This window comes from Corapipo altera, unplaced genomic scaffold, assembly GCF_003945725.1.
Source record: "Corapipo altera isolate COAL_440 unplaced genomic scaffold, ASM394572v1 79, whole genome shotgun sequence".
NCBI classification, from domain to species: domain Eukaryota; kingdom Metazoa; phylum Chordata; class Aves; order Passeriformes; family Pipridae; genus Corapipo; species Corapipo altera.
The window spans coordinates 2,835,004-2,851,796 of NW_020884927.1; the positions used below are offsets into that span (position 1 = coordinate 2,835,004).

Below are 16,793 nucleotides of genomic sequence, written 5' to 3' on the forward strand. Positions count from 1 at the left end.
ACTGGATTCCTCATTAGAGCCACCCCCATTGTAAGCAGCTGCAGCAAAGGCATCTGGCCTCTTTTCTATGCCAGTAACTTACCTTCTCCAAAACACAACTTGTTCTTTTAGCAGACTTCCCTGAACTGCCCTCCTAAAAGCACTAACACCACTTCTGGGATGCTGCCACAGTGTCCTTCTAACTGCGAGTCACCTGAATGCCTCCTGGGAAACTCAGAAAAGCAGGATTATACACAGAACAAAATATCTGCCTATGTGGATTCCCTACTCTTCTTTGCCGAGTACTGGCAAGAATCTTTGCAGGTGCAAGGTTTTGTGCATCTGGAGAAGGGTCCAGTGTGAGAGAGAGAGAGCTGGGGGATGTAACCAGTACAAATCCCCAAAATATCAAAGATGTGCAAGACTTGTTGCCCATTTGCCTCAGTAACCATGTCCTGTTTGCCTGGAAGAGCAAATCTGGATGTTTCTTCATGCTGCTGAGAAGGGTCTGAAAACTGAACTCCAAGGAATGAGTTTGATTTCACAGGCTCCAGCCCCTCCAAGTGCATCGCTCTTGGATACCACTCACTGAGCTGTGCTGAAGCGTGGCTGGCAAAGCCAACCCAGAATGGGCATGTGCTCTGAACCTGATGTGCTCCCAAGGGCAAACCCTGGAGCCAGACACTGTGTGGTGTCTGTCTGGGGTAGGGAAGCCTGAGAAGGCTGATGTGCCTCTGTGGGTGCAGCAGATGGATGGCAGCCCAGGCAACTGCACTCCTGACAGTGCCCCGACACAGGAGTGGTAAATCCTGTTCCTCCACGAACCAAACAGTTTTTCTTCAAGTGCCTGGGTCTGCCACAGAGCTCAGCAGACTTTTCCTATGGCTAATTACCTTCCTTCTTACCAATGTGCATCTTACTTCCAGTTATCATTTCAGCTCCTGGCTCTGAGCCCATCTCACATCTCTGCAGATCGAAACGTGGGGTCAGAGCAGACATCTGTGTTGGATACTTTACTTACCACCCTCTGTTCTGCAGTCCTTGCATGGGATTTCCTCCCTCCCCCTTGCAGAATCCTTGGTTATTCAAACTGCTTAAAGAGCTGATATCAAATCTGGGGCCATAGCTCTGGGAGTGCCTTTATCAGTGACAAGGTGATGCCTTGATGGGGCTGGCAGCTTTCACTGTCCCCTGTGCTCACCCAGTGAGCTGCCTGCTGTCATCCCCATGGCACAAACAGCACTGTCCTTTTATAATCACTGGTTTTCCTAAAGACCCACTCCTCTCTCAGCTGTCTCTCCATGGTCTCTGTGCCTAGCTGTATTTACTTGCAGGGATTTCATACCTTCTTGCCAGTCATACCTAAATGTACTGAGTAGCTGGGAGAAGCTATTCAAAGCCATCCTTATCCCTCTCATCTCCATGATCATTTACCCCTGAATGGGCTCTATGTACTGCATTAATATTTAGGCCAATATTTTCCCTTTCTTTGTGCTTAGGACCTTGGTACACTGATGTTTGTGGCCATTTCACACTCTCAGTTGCCATAGGGAATCTCTTGCAGTTGCACATCTGGTTGATGCAGCCTCTGTGTCCCATGAGCAGTGACCATAAAACCAGCTCTTTGTTTGTATAACTCGATGGTGCCCTGGGTCCAAAGTCCTGCCTAAACCCTGCTGTTTGTCAGCCTCTTCAGCTCCCTTTTGGAAGGGAGGTGGTGCGAGTGAAAACATCCCACAGCTGGAGCCGGCCCTGCACACATCCTCCTGGCACGACTGCGGGACACATCTGGACTGCTCTGCCACCTCCCACCCACTCAATCCCCCTTAGGGCTCATCAACTGGGCTGTCCAGCTCACTCCACAGGGCAGCAGGAGAGTCCAGCCACACCTCCCACTGCAAACCTTGGTTGTGCAACTGCCGTGGGAGTGGGGTGGGCACTCGCCCTCCCTCCCCTGCCTCTGCCAAAGCGCCAAGTCCCGCCTATAAATCAGGACCAGGAGGGGCTCTCTCCCTGCGGCAGAGGTGAGACAGCAGCACAGGTGGCTGAGGCTGAGGTAAGTGTCCCTGGGCAGCTGAGAAGCCTTCCCTTCCCTCCCTACCCCGCTTCTGAGGTTGGCTGCTATGGCCATTTGCAGGGAGAGTGTGGAAAATGTGGCAGAAATGGGCACAGGGGAGCAGAGACAGTGTTTCCTGGGTATTATTTCCACCTTCTGTGCAAGAAGGTAGGGAATAAAATAGGATACGTAGCTGGGAGGTGTTTGTGATATAAGGTAACTCCCACCATGCAAAAAAAGCCTTCCCCAAAACAGTTAACAGCAAGCAACTCGTGCTAGTGCTTTCTTCATTTACACAGGAATGAGTCCAGTTTTTATTCCAGCCTTGAGAAGCAGAGTATTCACTAGGTGTTGCCTTATGACTGAAAGTTGAAATTGTTCTGGGGAATATGGTGTTTTTTAGAAAACGCTGTGCCTAGCCCCATTTTTTAATGAAGATTTTTTATTTTTATTTTTTTCTGATGAATACCCCATCCTCTGTGTCTCGTGGAAGCTGAAAGTGCTCCTCTGTGCAGAGGAGCCAGTGCCATGCATAATGACATCCTGATGTGCTGAATTAATAACTCAGTGGAGCAGGGTGCTCCCTACCAGCACTGGGGTTAAACCAGAGGCTGCAGCAGCACCCCTGAGGCACCTGTGTGGGGGTCCCTGCTCTGGCAACATCCAGCCCAAGCCATGGAGCCTGGCCATCGTCTCTTGTTTTATTGCCTGGGACTATCAAGAAGGATTTGGATTCATCGTCCCCATTGCAGCTCTGGGAGCCTTGTAGGGCTGGATGTCCATTCAGGGACTGCTGCCTTTCAAGCCCCGGGGTAGAGCTGCTTGGAACCCTGCAGCAGGCACAAAAGCATCCTAAATCCAAGGTGTGCTACATCTGCAGCCCGTCCCTCAGCCTTGGTGGCTCTGTCAAAGTCAGCAGCATCTTCCCCAGTGATGGGGGACAGGACCCTGCCAGAGGTGCAGAGACTGAATAGTCTCACTGGATTTTTTTTTTTTATCCTGAGAAAGGCAGGGCAGGTATCCAAAGATAAAAGTATTTGCAAGACCAATAAGGCAGGATAGTTTAAACTCAGCTTGTAAACAAAAATTGGCAGCAAATTGTGGCTTGACTACATACTTTCAAAGCCAGTTTCCAGGAAAACTGCAGGAGTTTGTAATCAGCCTTGTGAGTACACTGTAAAAGTAGATGAATTTATTAAATTTAAAAAAAAAAAAAGGAGAAAATGAAGATTTAAAGATATTTAATCTCACTTGTAAATGAAGAGCCCAGAATGCTGGTAAAGGGAATGAAGATTTGGGGGTGGCATATAGAGAAATCCCCTACAGAGGATATGCCAGGAGCTGCTCCCTGAGAGTGTGATGACTGCCTGTGGGGTTTCTCCCAGGTTAAGCCCTGTTCACAGCCTGGAATCCCGGTAGAGGCAGCAGGGATGAGAGTGGCCGTGGTGGGCGCTGGTGTCAGTGGGCTGGCAGCCACCAAATGCTGCCTGGACGAGGGGCTGGAGCCCACCTGCTTTGAGCAGAGCCAGGACATCGGGGGGCTCTGGCGCTACACGGTGAGCCATCGGTGCCTGTCCTCCTTCCCTTGGGAGCTGCAGCTTTGCAGGTGGGGAGCGGGTTGAGCTGGGCTCCAGTGGATGGGGAGGGGGTGTGAGAGCTTGCTGGGTGCTGGCCTCTCCTGGCTGCACTCCCTGAGACCAGAGGAAGGGGAGTGGGGGACAGTCCCCACCCTGGGCGCAGAGCTGATGCACCCGGGGTGCCGTGCCAGGAGCACATCGAGGCCCGCCGGCCAAGCCTCTACCAGTCAGTCATCAGCAACACCTCCAAGGAGATGTCAGCATTCTCTGACTTCCCCTACCCCGAGGACTTCCCGGTGTTCCTGCCCAATGCCCGGCTCCTGGATTACCTCCGGTGCTATGCCGAGCGCTTCAGCCTCCGGGAGCACATCAAATTCGGGGTGAGTGACGGGTGCCCCAGCACTGCCCCACTCCCCACACGCTCTGGATGCCAGTGGTGAGTTTGCTTCACTCTCATGTTTCAGACCACTGTTGTCAGCATTCGGAAACACCCCGACTTTGCCACCACGGGCCAGTGGAATGTGGTCACAGAGGCGGATGGGAAGCAGGCATCGCATGTCTTTGATGCTGTTATGGTTTGCACTGGCAATTTGTCCGAGCCATCCCTCCCCCTGCACTGTTTTCCTGGTACAGTATAGGGTTGCCTGTGGTTACCTGCTTCCAGGGGCTGGGGGGACGTTTAGAGGTTCCTTGGGGAAAATGCTTGCTTTCTTCCTTTATTTGATTCTGCTTTCCAAATCTCCTGGCACAAACAGCAATACATCCTTGTGCTTCAGCAGCTTTGTCTATGAGGCCCTGTTTTGGAGAGGAAGCACCAATTCTGTGTGCGTGGGATGGAGGGCTGGACCTCCCCGAGTCCCGGGTGGCCAGTGATTGCACTTCCTTACTCCTGCCATCTGGATTGTTTCTACGCCAGTTCTCCCAACAAAACCCACAAATGCTCAAATACTTAAGAGCTTCGTTTCTTTTTCCCCAAGGCATCGAGAAGTTTCGAGGCCAGTCCTTTCACAGCCGCCAGTACAAGCATCCCGACGTGTTTCAGGGGAAGCGTGTCCTCGTGGTGGGCATGGGCAATTCCGGAGTGGATATTGCGGTGGAGGCCAGTCGTGTAGCTTCCAAGGTACCACTACCCAGCCACCCCAGGAGTGTGGGGAGGGAGGTGTGTGGGGCAGTAGTTCAGTCTACTGTCACCTCAGGGACGTGGTGCACAAACAGTCCTTTTGAACCCGAAGTTCTTGTTCAAAAACCTACCCTGAAAGAAAGCTGGTTTTCCTCTTTTCTCCTGTTCTACCTCCATTATCAGCAGCCAAGAGGTCTTAAAGATGCTGTTGCTGCTTTTCCACTGTGCAGCTGTCTGTGCCGTGCCCCTCTGAGTTACTTTTCAGCACAAATTTCAGCAAATTCATCAGCCAAATCATTGATTCCTTGCTCTCTCCCAGGTGACCATTTGCACCCATCGGGGTGCCTGGCTGCTCAGCCGTGTGTTTGACCATGGCTACCCATGGGACATGGTTTACAACACTCGCTTCATGAGCCTGATCAGAAACAACCTCCCTGGGTCCCTTTCATGGGGATGGGTTAATTACAATGTGAACCAACGGTTCAACCATGAAAACTATGGCCTTCAGCCAGAGAAGAGGTACTTGGTGGTTGCCAACCCATGCAGATGGGCTGATGGTGGTGTGGGCAGGGGGAGATCTCCAGCAACCAACATCAACCCGTGCCCAGACTGTGGTGATCTCCAACCAGGAGTTCACAGCCCAGTAGGAGAAGATAAGCTGTACCCCCTTAAGTGGTGAGAGATTGAGCATGCTGGAAAAGCCCAGGAGGAGTTTTCCTCGTGAGGCTCCCTGCTGAAAGAGGAGAAGAAAGGCTTAAAGTGTGGATCAGCTCTGAAAAGAGATGGTTTAAAGAGCAATTGAGTGGAGGAAGAAGGCAGGAAGTGTCCAGGAATCACTCATGCTATGGGACAGGGTGACACTGGTGCAGGGGTTGAACGTGTCAGTGTTTGGAGAGGGGGAGGCAGGGCTGTTTGCTTAGAGCAAATGACACTGGGAGGTCGTGAGCTGGTGGGCCCAAGGGAAGGAGGAGCAAGGGCACTGGCAGGGCTTGTTCATAGTCTCCTGTTCTCAGAGCCCCTCTGCTCTCCACAGGTGCCTGGTGCGAGAGCCTCTGCTGAACGACGACCTTCCGAGCTACATCCTGACAGGGAGGGTCACCATCAAGCCGGGCGTGAAGGAGTTCAAGGCCAACTCTGTTGTTTTCCACAACTGCCCTGAAGAGGAACCCGTTGATATTGTTGTCTTCTGCACAGGCTACAACGCCTCCTTCCCGTTCCTAGAAGAATCAGTCGTCAAGGTGGAAAACAAGCACGCATCCCTCTACAAATACGTGTTCCCAACCCACCTGCAGAAGAACACCCTGGCTGTCATTGGGCTGATTAAGCCCTTTGGAGCCATCATGCCCGTGACAGAGATGCAAGCACGCTGGGTGACCCGTGTCTTCAAAGGTAGGAGAGCTAACGGGAGCTCTCCTGGGTACCAAAATACAGTTCAGATTGGACGTGTCTCGTCCCTCTACCAAGATGGATTTCTGTCCTTGGAGATCTCAGAGCTAAGAAGCTCATTTCAGAGTGGACAGGGGAGTATTTTCAGGGCTCAGACCTCCCAAGTTATTTCACTTCTGCTAAGCTGCAGCAACATGAGTGAGGAAAGAAACCTACTGGGGTTTTGTTTGGTTTTTTTAATAAAAATATTAACAACAACCTCCCACTGGGCTCACAGGGAGGGCTATATCAAGGCTTCTCCATAGAGCCAGGGGAAGCTCTGTGGTTTCTCTTTGGGATGATCCTCTCTGGGGCTTGCACAGCCCATGTCACCTGCCTGTGCCCTGACAGCACAAATCCGTAAGAGCAGGAGAAGGTAAGGGTGAATTTGCCCCACTGTGGAGGACTGGTCTCTGGCAGAATTGCCAGTGACAACCTAAACCTGAGCAATGGGGTTTTCCTGCCCTACAGAGGTAGGGATTCTCATGTTTTGCATCAGTGAATGAGTTCACAAGTCCCCCCAGGAGCTAAACTCTGGAGGATGCTCTCCTCTCTCTCCTAGGCTTGTGTCAGTTGCCTCCTCAGTCTGTCATGGAGAAGGAAGTAAATGAGAAGAAAAACCAAGTTAAATGGTAAGTCATTCCCTGGAGCCTCAAAGGGGGTTTTTTGCGGACTGAAAAATCCCTGGAGTTTTGGGGGCAGCAACACACAGGCTCACACTCTGCAGCTGCTCCCTGTGTGTATGGCAGAGGCAAGGGGGGATGCCCAGATCCAGCCTCCCCTTTGCTCACTTGAGCCAATATAACCTTTGATTTGACACTGGTATTTTGCCTGTTGGTTGCAGGAAGAAATTAATTTGGGGTACTTAAGCCTAAAGCTTGCTTAGGAGTTGGGGAAGTGTGTCAGGGTCCCCAGGGACTGAGAGATAAAATGGCAGAGAAATTAATGGTAATAAATGCAAGGTAATTCAACCGGGAAGGGGAAAAAAATCCAGCCCAAGGTGTCCACACAAATTGTCTCATCTCTCAGCATGGAGACCTGACTCACTGTGAACAGGTATCTAAACACACCACTGTGTGGTTCCCAGGCAGGTAAAAGGCTAAGAAATATTAGAGTATGAATGAGATAAACCCAGGAAACTGGGCAGTGTATTAATCCAGTCATCTACATCACTGCAGAAGAAAAGGGATAGAAAAGTGAACTACAGAATTGCTCAGAAGAATTGCTCTACAATACGAGGTTAAACTCACGTGGCCTTTTTTCAGGCCACCAAAGGTGGGACATAAAACTCTGAATTCTACTGAGAAGATGAACTGGAAGCAATTTTCCAATTCACCATGTGTTCTTGCAATACTTGATGGAAATGAATGTGAGGAAAACTAAAGGGCTCTGCCTTTCTCATGCTGCACATGACTTCCCTGCAGAGAGCAAAGGGAAAACTAGATTCCAAAAAAATCCCAAAACTGGTTTGACAAAATTTTTTAACAGAGATCCACCAAGATGAAGGGGGGGAACAGGTGCAACTTGTGGCCAAGGAACTGAAAGACTGATTGATTGACATGAGCCAGCATCCCTTTACATGTGCTGTATAAGGGACAGGATTTGGGTCCAGACAGGCCAAGGTTCCCACTCTGTTTACGCCCAGTCCTTTCCTAAAAAGAACCTGCTTGCATTCGAATGCAATAACAACAGGGATGCAGAGGACTTGCACTCAAGTTCCTCTCAGCCCTGTTGACACCAATCTTTCTCCTGCCTGTTTTTCTTCTCTGATTCATTAAGGTTTGGTCTGTCCTTCGACGAAGTCCTCAAAACCGAGTGGCTGGTCTACATGGACACGCTCGCCTCCTTCATCGGTGCCAAGCCCAGCGTGCTGGGGCTGCTCTGCAGAGACCCCTGGCTGGCCCTCACCATTTTCTTTGGCCCCTGCTCCCCCTACCAGTACCGACTGGGGGGTCCTGGGCACTGGGAGGGGGCACGCCAGGCCATCCTCACCCAGTGGGACCGGACCCTGAAGCCCACAAGAACACGAGTTCCTGCTGGCTCCTCCAGCTCTTTCCCCTCTCTCCTGATTGTGGTGGGGTTCCTCCTACTCCTGGCTGCCATAATTTTTGGTTTACAATAGCTTTTAGAGCCTGTTAATTTTTTGTTCTTGTCACGGGGGATGTTATCTCAGGTCAGACATCTCCACAGTGTGCCATGGGATGGGAGGAAAAGGATTTCACCAGATGGAACAAATTTTATGCTTCAACCTGCCACACAAACCTTTCTCTGCCCCAACTCACCCCCAAGCACAGCTTTGCAGACCCCATTAGCTGGGGATGGCAGCTTTCCCCCAGTGTCTATTGCTCCTCTCCTCTCCTCTCCTGCCCACTGCTGGGAGCAGAGCATGGCTTTATGGCATAACTGTGTATGGATCATGCCAGCCAGGATGCAGCAAGGATAAGACTAGCCCTGCTCCAACTCACCTGAGGACCAGGGTCTTTAGTCCAGCAAGGGGTTATCTGGGCTGGGTACGCGGGTCAGGCTGTCTCTTTTCCCAGACTTAAAACCTATGACCCAAAAATCGCAGTTTGGGTTGAATTGGTGCATGTTTCCAATGAAAGGGCCCTGGTTGTGATTTGTCACCACTGAAATTGGGACTCCTGGCTTTGTTTTCCTTCATTCCTCACCACTGGATAATCCTAGGGCTTTTTTCATGTGTGTGGAGACTTTAAATGAATAAAATTTTATCAGCTGTGTCAGGAGCCTGCTGCAGGTGCCTCCATGTTTTCTGCCTGTGTGCAGGGAAAGAGCTGGGAGGGTCCATGTCTGAGCTGGGGTTGTTGCCACCCAGTGCCACGGGCAACTCATAAGGTTGGGGCTGTGAGGACTTTCTCTGACCCCCCAAAATTATTCTGCACTGTGCTCCATGTCCCCCATCCATGCTGTGAGCTGGCAAAGAGAGTGTGTTTTGCTGATTTCCTGGGCGTGCCAAGTGAACGCCTGCCAGGCACAGGCGCTGCAGGAAGGGATGAATCAGGACAGCCCCAGGCTGCTGCCTGGGCTGGGCCAGTGGCCAGCTGCGGTGTGGGAGCCCTTGCAAGCACGTTCCCTTTGGGATCATAGTCTGGATTTTCAGCCAGCACCGCCGCGGGTATGTTGAGAGCTTTCTTCCAGTGCGTTTAAGCACACGGGGTGGGGCAATGCAGGCGTAAAGGTCAGTGGTGCAAGAGCCGTGGCGACCTGCCCGGACTTCAGCCTTCCCTTCAAATCTGCGGCAGGAGAAACTTGAAGCAAAGTTCGGCCGAAGCCTGAGCAGCGAAGGCACGGCACTGTCCTGCAAGGTTTGCTCCTCACTTCTCTCCAGATGGGTGTTGCAGGCTTCCAAAGGGGGCAGACAGCTCTCCAGGGTTTTGGCATTTGCCACCGGCTTTGTGGCCCTGCTGGCGGGGGGAGAGGGGTCTTACAGGGACTCTGGAGTAAAACTTCTCTATCCAGCACTGGAAAGGAAGGCTGATTTTAGCATGTCTCTACTCTTTTCCAAAACCAAAGGAGGCTCCAGAGACAGGGGGCAGGCAACTGTTGTCAAGTCCTGCCCTGTTCGTGCAGATCAGGGAGTGGCTCAGTCTGGGCTTTTGGATCCTGAGAGGTTTTTTTTGCACCTCCTTCATTTTTCCCTGTCTTTCTTCAGTTTCCTCCAGTTCCTGTTTATGTTAACTTACTTTTTGGCACAAAACTGATAGAAAAAAGTTATAAATTACTCTTTCTGCAGATTCTGCAGTGGGAGTGTTTGTTATCTAATCAAAGTTCACGTGGGTTCATTTTTCCTAGTTTCTCTGCTTTCCAGTCAAGCTCGGTGCAGCTAGTTTACACACCCCGGGGGCCTTGAGTTCCTCGCCTTTATTACCCGCGTTTCCCGGGTTTCTTACCTTTTGTGTGCTCTGTAATCCCAGCCGCGCTTTCACGGTGCTGTCTAACTTGTGAATGGCTGCGCCGCGCTCCTGCTCAGTCAGGCATCAGGGTTTTTTTTTTCTTTTTTAAACCCTTTTTGTTCTCAAGAGATTGCTCTTTAATGGGAAAGTAAAAAGGAAAGCATGAAAATGAGCCATCTTAGCTGAAATTGTTTCTTGCAAACGTTTCAGGAGGATCGCTTTGTGCGGGCAGAAGCTGCGAGCCCCTTCCCCTTCTTTGCGTGCCCTGGTTTGGGCTTGGAAATGGAATAAAAAATGAAGCAGCAGCATAGTGAGGTTTAAAAGTGTCTCCCTTTTCCCTGCATGAAGGAGAGGAATTGCTGGACCCTCGATGTGGGCTTAGCACAGCAAGAAGGGTAACAAGCAGCATTTGTCCGTAGTGCTTGAGCCAAGAGCTGGCCATGGCTTTCTCCAAGAATAGTTTTCCTTGAGGGCACCTGCAGCCAGAGAAGACCAGGGGTGTTTTTCTAGGGATGGGAAGAAGGGATAGGTGTTTCTGCTAATTCTTGGGCTGTTTGGTTTGCAGCTACTCACCCACGGGCCCGTTTCCCGCTGCAGGACAGCAATGGTGCGGCGCGTGGCCGTCATCGGGGCCGGGGTCGGTGGCTTGGCCTCTGTCAAGTGCTGCCTGGATGAGGGGCTGGAGCCCACCTGCTTCGAGAGGAGCGAGGACATCGGGGGCGTCTGGCGGTACACGGTCAGTGAGCTCTGCCTGCATGGGGAGGATTGTCCATGGGTTTGTCCCCTTTCTTGGATATACTCTGCCTGCAGCAAACAAAAAAGGGTGGCTATGCCCTCAGAGACTGTCCCTGTCCTATCCTAGGCACAGGTCTCCCCCTGACTCCAAGTTGGAGAAGGAAACAGAGGGAGCAGAAACCATGGTCACTAGATGCTTGTCCTGGTTAATTCTTTATAATCAAGTACAAGGAGGAAAAACACTCAAATGCTTTGGGGAGAGAAAGTATTTCTCTGCATACCTTCAAACAGCACCACTGGCTTCACACAGGACTCCGTGGATGGTACGAGAGTCAGCGTGTACCGCTCTGTCATTACCAACACCTCTAAGGAGATGTCCTGCTTCAGTGACTTCCCCTTCCCGGAGGATTTTCCCAATTACCTACCCCACGGCCTCCTCCTGGAGTACTTTCGGATGTACGCCCGCCACTTCGACCTCCTGAGGCACATACGCTTCAAGGTGAGCAGGGACCCCAAACACCATGGGCAGAAGACCCACCAGTAGCTGCAGATACCAGGGTATCACCCAGGTGGGACAGGACAATGCCAGGTGCCATCCCACAAGGACTACATGCCTTCTGTATCCTAAATGCAGCCTTTAGCTTCGTGTTTTAAAGGCTTCTTAAACATGGGCTGCACCTCCCCCCTCAATGCCATCACCAGGGGAAAGGTGCAGGGTGGGATTTGATGGTGTTGGGTGACATGCAGCTCCCTAGGGACCCAGCCTGCCCCCAGCAGCCCCAGCCCTTCACAGGCACATCTCCAAAACACAGCATGATCTCTAACTGCTGTTTTGTTTGGCTTTGGTGCAAGACAACAGCTCTCAGTGTGAGAAGGTGCCCAGACTTTGCCACCTCTGGCCAGTGGGAGGTGGTCACCGAGACCGACGGTGTCCGTGAGTCCCATGTCTTCGATGCCGTCATGGTTTGCACCGGCCATTACCAGGAGCCTTACTTACCACTGGAGTCTTTCCCAGGTAAGCCCTGTCCCAGCAGTGGGATGGGCTGCAGCTGCCCCCTGAGGTTTTGCCCAGCACCCATGGGTTCCTTGACTGCATTTTCCTCTTAGAGCCTGTCTGCTCCACAAAGCCCTTACACTGGGAAAAGTGGGACCCTCACCCTGTTGGAATGGTGAGGGCCATTCACAGGAATGGCAAAAATGCCTAGTAAAGATGCAGCCAGGCTTTTGAATGAGGATTTGCAGAGCAAGACGGAGCAGAGGAGGTGCAGGGGGGTGGCACCACCCAGGCAGCCAAGACTTCCATGGGCTTTTCAGCTGCAATCAGAGGTGGGGGGTAGCAGGTTGGGGTCTCCAGAGGGTCTGGGACAGTTGAATGTATCTGACAGTAGGAGAAGCTCCCCCCTCTCTGCCTAGGCATTGGCACTCGCTTCAAAGGCCAGTACCTCCACAGCCAGGAATACAGAGATGTGGAGCCTTTCCGGGGAAAGCGGGTCCTTGTGGTCGGCATTGGCAACACTGGCGGTGACATCTCCGTGGAGCTGAGCCATGTGGCTGCCAAGGTACAACTCTGCAGCAGTGCAGAGCTCAGCCAGGGACCAGGAGAGCCAGGGGCTTAAGTTACCCCAGGAAGCTTTGCTCCTGGGTTTTTAAATAAATTCCACTTTCAATTGAAGGCAACTGAAAAAGCTTTGCAATTCCTGGAGAGTTTGGGCCACCTGAGGAGTGGCCATTCAGCAGCTGTGGGAACTTTGTAGAAGCTGCCACAAGCTGTTTGGTTGATCTGGATGCCATCTCCTTCCCTCAGGATAACCCTCTCAGCTCCCAAGTGCTGAGATGAGATTTGCCATTAAGAGCAAAACCAACAACGAGATGCCTGGACAGGAGGCTGAGAACTGCCTTCTCTTCCAGGTGTTCCTCAGTGCCAGGAGCCACACGTGGGTGATGAGCCGGGTCTCAAATGATGGCTTCCCCTGTGACATGGTCGGCACCACCCGCTTCAACCACTTTCTTGACTGGCTTCTCCCATCAGCCTTCACAAGGAGGATCCGGTTTCGGAAGTTCAGTTCATGGTTTAACCACACAAATTATGGGTTGGCTTCCACCAAAAGGTATTTCTTTCTGGTTGTTTTGTTGGTTGGTCAGGGGGTCTTTATACCATGAAATGCTCAATGTTTAATTTTGGGGTATATTTGTGGAATAGCAAACCATTGGAGGGGAACTCTGACTACAAAAGGTGTCTCAGATCCTGCCCAGGTGCTAACACCTTCTTTTCCCCCTGCAAGCTCCAAATTTAAGGTGATTATCAATGAAGAGCTGCCGTTCTGCCTCCTCTCTGGGACTGTTGTGTTGAAGCCAAGTGTGAAAGAGTTCACGGAAAGCTCTGCCATTTTTGAAGACGGGACAACAGAAGAAAACATTGACGTGGTGCTCTTTGCCACGGGATACATCTTTCCATTTCCCTTCCTTGAAGAGTCAGTTCGCAGCCTCATTGACGACAACCGTTCCCTCTATAGACGCATCTTCCCTCCCCAGCTGGAAAAGCCAACGCTGGCCATCATTGGCTTGGTCCAGCTGACCGGCTCCATTATGGTGGGATCAGAAATGCAGGCTCGCTGGGTGACGGGGATATTTGCAGGTAGGAAACGGGGGGGTCTGCTGGGGTGAGAGGTTTGGGGCAGCCTGACCTGCTGTCCACAGAGCCTGGGGCATGTTTCAGCTCCATGGTGGCCATGAGCATCAGTGGCATTGTAGCCTCTGTCTGCCAACTGCATCCCTGTATCCCTGCTGCTCCAGACATGCTGCTGTAACCAGCAAGCATGAGCTTTCAGCTTGAAGTGCTTCTGAAGGTCTCTGGTTTCTCTGTTCTCAGGCTGGAACAAGCTCCCTCCTGCCAGCAGGATGATGGCTGATGTTTTGAAGAAGAAGCCTCCAGTCAAAAGGTGTGTGATGCTCCTGTGCTCCAGATGTGATGGGTGCTGTGTACCAGGATAACCCCAGGGAAAGGGGGGCTCTGTGGCAGTTGTGGGAGCGACCTGCATAGGACACACAACTCTTCTTGGATGCATTTATTACCTCAGAACCTGTAGTGAGGTGGGGAAATGCTCTTGCAGCTCCTTTATGGGTAATGGACCAAGACCCCATAAGCTGCTCTGGAGCAGTTTATGACAAGACCCAGGACCTGCAGGTCCCCTCTGCCAGGCCTCCAAGCCATGTCCTTATTCCTAACCTATCAAGATGGAAGTTTGGTTTCCTCCAGACTGAGGGTGCCATCTCGTGGCTCTTTCCTCCCAAATCCAAGCGTGGAGAGCACTGGGTTCAGGGCCAAGCCCCACCCAGAAACCCCACTGAAGCCAGGCAATGTGGGTGGGGGACGGTTTGTGTCAGTTTTTAACAGGTCAAAATGAATATTACACGAGGCTGTTGTGTATGTGGGAGCTACCATCCTGCCTTGTTTGCACTGGGATTTTACAGGAGGTTGAGATGTGCCCTCAAGGATGTGGGATGGGTGGTGATGGAGGTGCTGCCTGCCTTGCAGCAGCTTTTGAGAGCAAGGAGGGGATCTCAGGGTGCAGGCTGGGTTGGGTGTGCCAGCAGGGCAGGGCTGGCTCATGGGACACTTATGAAATGCTGGGACAAAACAGAGCCATAGGGATTATGACCAGGAACCCAGTGACTGCACCACGACCATGTTACACAGAAATATGGGAACCTGAGATACAAGGGAGACAACCTTCAGGGTGTCCCAAATTTGCTGAAGCAGATTCAGTACATGTCCTCCCTCCTGCGAGGGACATGAGGGCTCAAGCAGAAAAATCCTGGAGGTCCCTTCCAGAATGGGAATCTTTGTGCATCGCTCAGATTTTCCCAGTCCCCTTGGCATTCTTATCTGTGAAAGACTGCATCTCTGCTTCTCAAAATCAGCCAAATCCACACCTGTGAACCTTAAGGAAGGACATAGGATTACAAAGTAAAGGCAGTATTCAGCTAGAACTGGTTTTGAGGCCACAACTAGAGACAAAACAAGCTTCTGCCTATTCCCTGCCCCAGGTAACTGCTGGGACTAACTCCACGGAGGCTCTTTCATTGCCTTTAGGTTTATTTGGGGCTGACGGAGCTCGACCCCAGAGACTGGGGCTTGAATGCTGCCTGAACCCAAAGCTTTTACTTTCTGTGGAGCTGGGAACTGAGGTGGGATGATTCCATTTGATTTTTATTTTTTTATGTCCCACTGAAGGAATCCATCTGAGAGGGAGAACCTGAAGATGAGTTTTATCGGCTACACGGATGAAATCGCTGCCTGTGCTGGTGTGAAGCCCAGCGTGCTGAGGCTGCTCCTGACAGACCCCAGGCTGGCCCTGGCCATCTTCTTTGGGCCCTGCACGCCCTACCAGTACCGGCTGGTGGGACGAGGGGCGTGGAGGGGGGCCAGAGATGCCATCCTGACACAGTGGCAGCGCACACTGAAGCCCTTGAGGACTCGTGTGGTGGATGAAGATTCCGACCGCTCGTCCGGCTGGTGCTGGATGTGCCTCCTGGCCCTGCCTGTGGCTCTCACAGCACGTTTCCTCCTTTCTAAACACCCCCAGCTGGGCTGTAGGCCCTGGGCAGGTCCCCAGCTGTAGGAGAAACCTGGTGAGCCCCAGCCCCAGGTGAGCTGGGGACGGTGCAAAGTCGCTGCCAGGTGGTGGCCTGGCACTGATGGCAGCCTGGATGCCAGGAATGTCTGTTGTCCATCTACCTCCTGCTGATGTTTCACACCCACCAAGGGCCGTATGGAACATTCACCCCAAACCTGCTGCGCTCCACACCAGCACCAGGCTGGATCTCAAGAGGGCTTTTTGGAAGAGCCATTTTGGGATGAACTGGTGGGCACAAAGCCAGGCTTCCTCCCTCCCCCTGCTCACCCAGACCTTTCTCCATAAAATTTCAGCAAGACCCACAACGCCTTGAGATTTTCTGAAACATGAACTGTAGGTAGCTTTTTATTTGTCTGGTAACTTTTGGAACACCAAGAGGGGAGCCACAAACGAACCTCACAGATTTGGGTCTTCTCTGCTGTTTTCATTAATGGTTTATTACTGGGCAGAAGGCAGAGCCTTCCCACACACCCACGGGTGCCTCCATCAGGGGATTTTGCTGCACGCTTGCCCTCAGGCTGCAGCCACTTCCCTGGGGCAAAGCATGGGCTGAGCTATCTGTCCCCCATCCCACCGCAATGGAGCTCCTGTGGGGTGCTGCTGGTCCCACGTGTGGGGCCGGGGATGAGGAAGGGGATAGGGACTGTAATGGGGACCCAAAGGGGGACAGGGGTGGGGACCGGGATGGGGACTGGGATGGGAACCAAAAGGGGAAGGCTAGGGGCGACCAGGATGGGGACAGGGAAGGGGACCCAGAGGAGGACCGGGATGAGGCTGGGCATGGGAATGAGGACGGGAATGGTAATGGGGACCAGGATGAGGACTGGGCTGGGGCTGGGGGCTGGGATGAGAACGGGGACGGAGACCGAAACGGGGACCAGGATGGCGAGCGGAAAGGGGACGGGTCAAAGGATGGGGACGGAGATGGGGACCGGGGACGGGGATGGAGACGGGAATGGGGACCCAAAAGGGGACCAGATGAGGACCAGGATAAGAACAGGGACGGGGCCCAAACTGGTCCCGCCGGTGTCGGCAGAGCCCGGCCCCGCCTTCGGCCCCGCTCCGCCAGGGGGCGCCCCCGTCCCCGCGCTCCCGCCCGACTGCGGCACGGTGCGGCCACGTGACCCGGCAGCGGGAGGGGCGGGGCCAGGCGGTGCGCGCCGTGCGCGGTGACGTCAGACGTCGTTGGCGCCCGGCTTGGCCGCCCGCCATCTTGGCCCCTGTGTGCAAGCGGCCGAGGCGGCGGCGCCGGGAGCGGCAGCGGCCCCGCCGACACCGGCACCCGCGGGCAGCCGAGCGCCGCGCTGCGCGCCCGGTAAGCGCCAGCGCCCCTCCGCACCCCCGCCGTGGGGC

The 16,793-nt window shown here is 52.9% G+C and overlaps 3 protein-coding genes across 8 annotated transcripts in view; all 3 read left to right on the top strand.

The window, feature by feature from the left end:
• Positions 1-1,637: 1,637 nt before the first annotated feature.
• Positions 1,638-8,898, top strand: FMO1 (flavin containing monooxygenase 1). The gene is made up of 9 exons (XM_027658509.1): positions 1,638-2,035; positions 3,419-3,591; positions 3,804-3,992; positions 4,077-4,239; positions 4,590-4,732; positions 5,052-5,251; positions 5,766-6,121; positions 6,720-6,789; positions 7,937-8,898. The coding sequence occupies exons 2-9, from the start codon at positions 3,466-3,468 to the stop codon at positions 8,277-8,279; spliced, it is 1,590 nt and encodes a 529-aa protein (XP_027514310.1). The 5' UTR covers positions 1,638-2,035; positions 3,419-3,465; the 3' UTR covers positions 8,280-8,898.
• A 112-nt stretch (positions 8,899-9,010) lies between these two features.
• LOC113954326 (dimethylaniline monooxygenase [N-oxide-forming] 4-like) lies at positions 9,011-15,854 on the top strand. Its single transcript, XM_027658508.1, has 9 exons — positions 9,011-9,480; positions 10,634-10,804; positions 11,114-11,302; positions 11,656-11,818; positions 12,217-12,362; positions 12,712-12,911; positions 13,086-13,438; positions 13,673-13,742; positions 15,038-15,854. The coding sequence occupies exons 2-9, from the start codon at positions 10,673-10,675 to the stop codon at positions 15,423-15,425; spliced, it is 1,641 nt and encodes a 546-aa protein (XP_027514309.1). The 5' UTR covers positions 9,011-9,480; positions 10,634-10,672; the 3' UTR covers positions 15,426-15,854.
• An 813-nt stretch (positions 15,855-16,667) lies between these two features.
• PRRC2C (proline rich coiled-coil 2C) overlaps positions 16,668-16,793 on the top strand; it is a 70,769-nt gene continuing 70,643 nt past the window's right edge. For all 6 annotated transcript variants that reach the window (XM_027658337.1, XM_027658341.1, XM_027658343.1 and 3 more), the window contains exon 1: positions 16,668-16,755. The gene's annotated coding sequence lies outside the window, so the exon portion shown is untranslated. The remainder of the gene's footprint in view (positions 16,756-16,793) is intronic.

Bases quoted from the DNA above. Each gene is read 5' to 3' on its own strand.
- LOC113954326 (XM_027658508.1), top strand. From the start codon at position 10,673: ATGGTGCGGCGCGTGGCCGTCATCGGGGCCGGGGTCGGTGGCTTGGCC. The intron at 10,805-11,113 runs GTCAGTGAGCTC...GGCTTCACACAG, and splicing joins GGGGCGTCTGGCGGTACACG to GACTCCGTGGATGGTACGAG. The intron at 11,819-12,216 runs GTAAGCCCTGTC...CTCTCTGCCTAG, and splicing joins ACCACTGGAGTCTTTCCCAG to GCATTGGCACTCGCTTCAAA.
- FMO1 (XM_027658509.1), top strand. From the start codon at position 3,466: ATGAGAGTGGCCGTGGTGGGCGCTGGTGTCAGTGGGCTGGCAGCCACC. The intron at 4,240-4,589 runs GTACAGTATAGG...TTTTTCCCCAAG, and splicing joins CCCCCTGCACTGTTTTCCTG to GCATCGAGAAGTTTCGAGGC. The intron at 4,733-5,051 runs GTACCACTACCC...GCTCTCTCCCAG, and splicing joins CCAGTCGTGTAGCTTCCAAG to GTGACCATTTGCACCCATCG.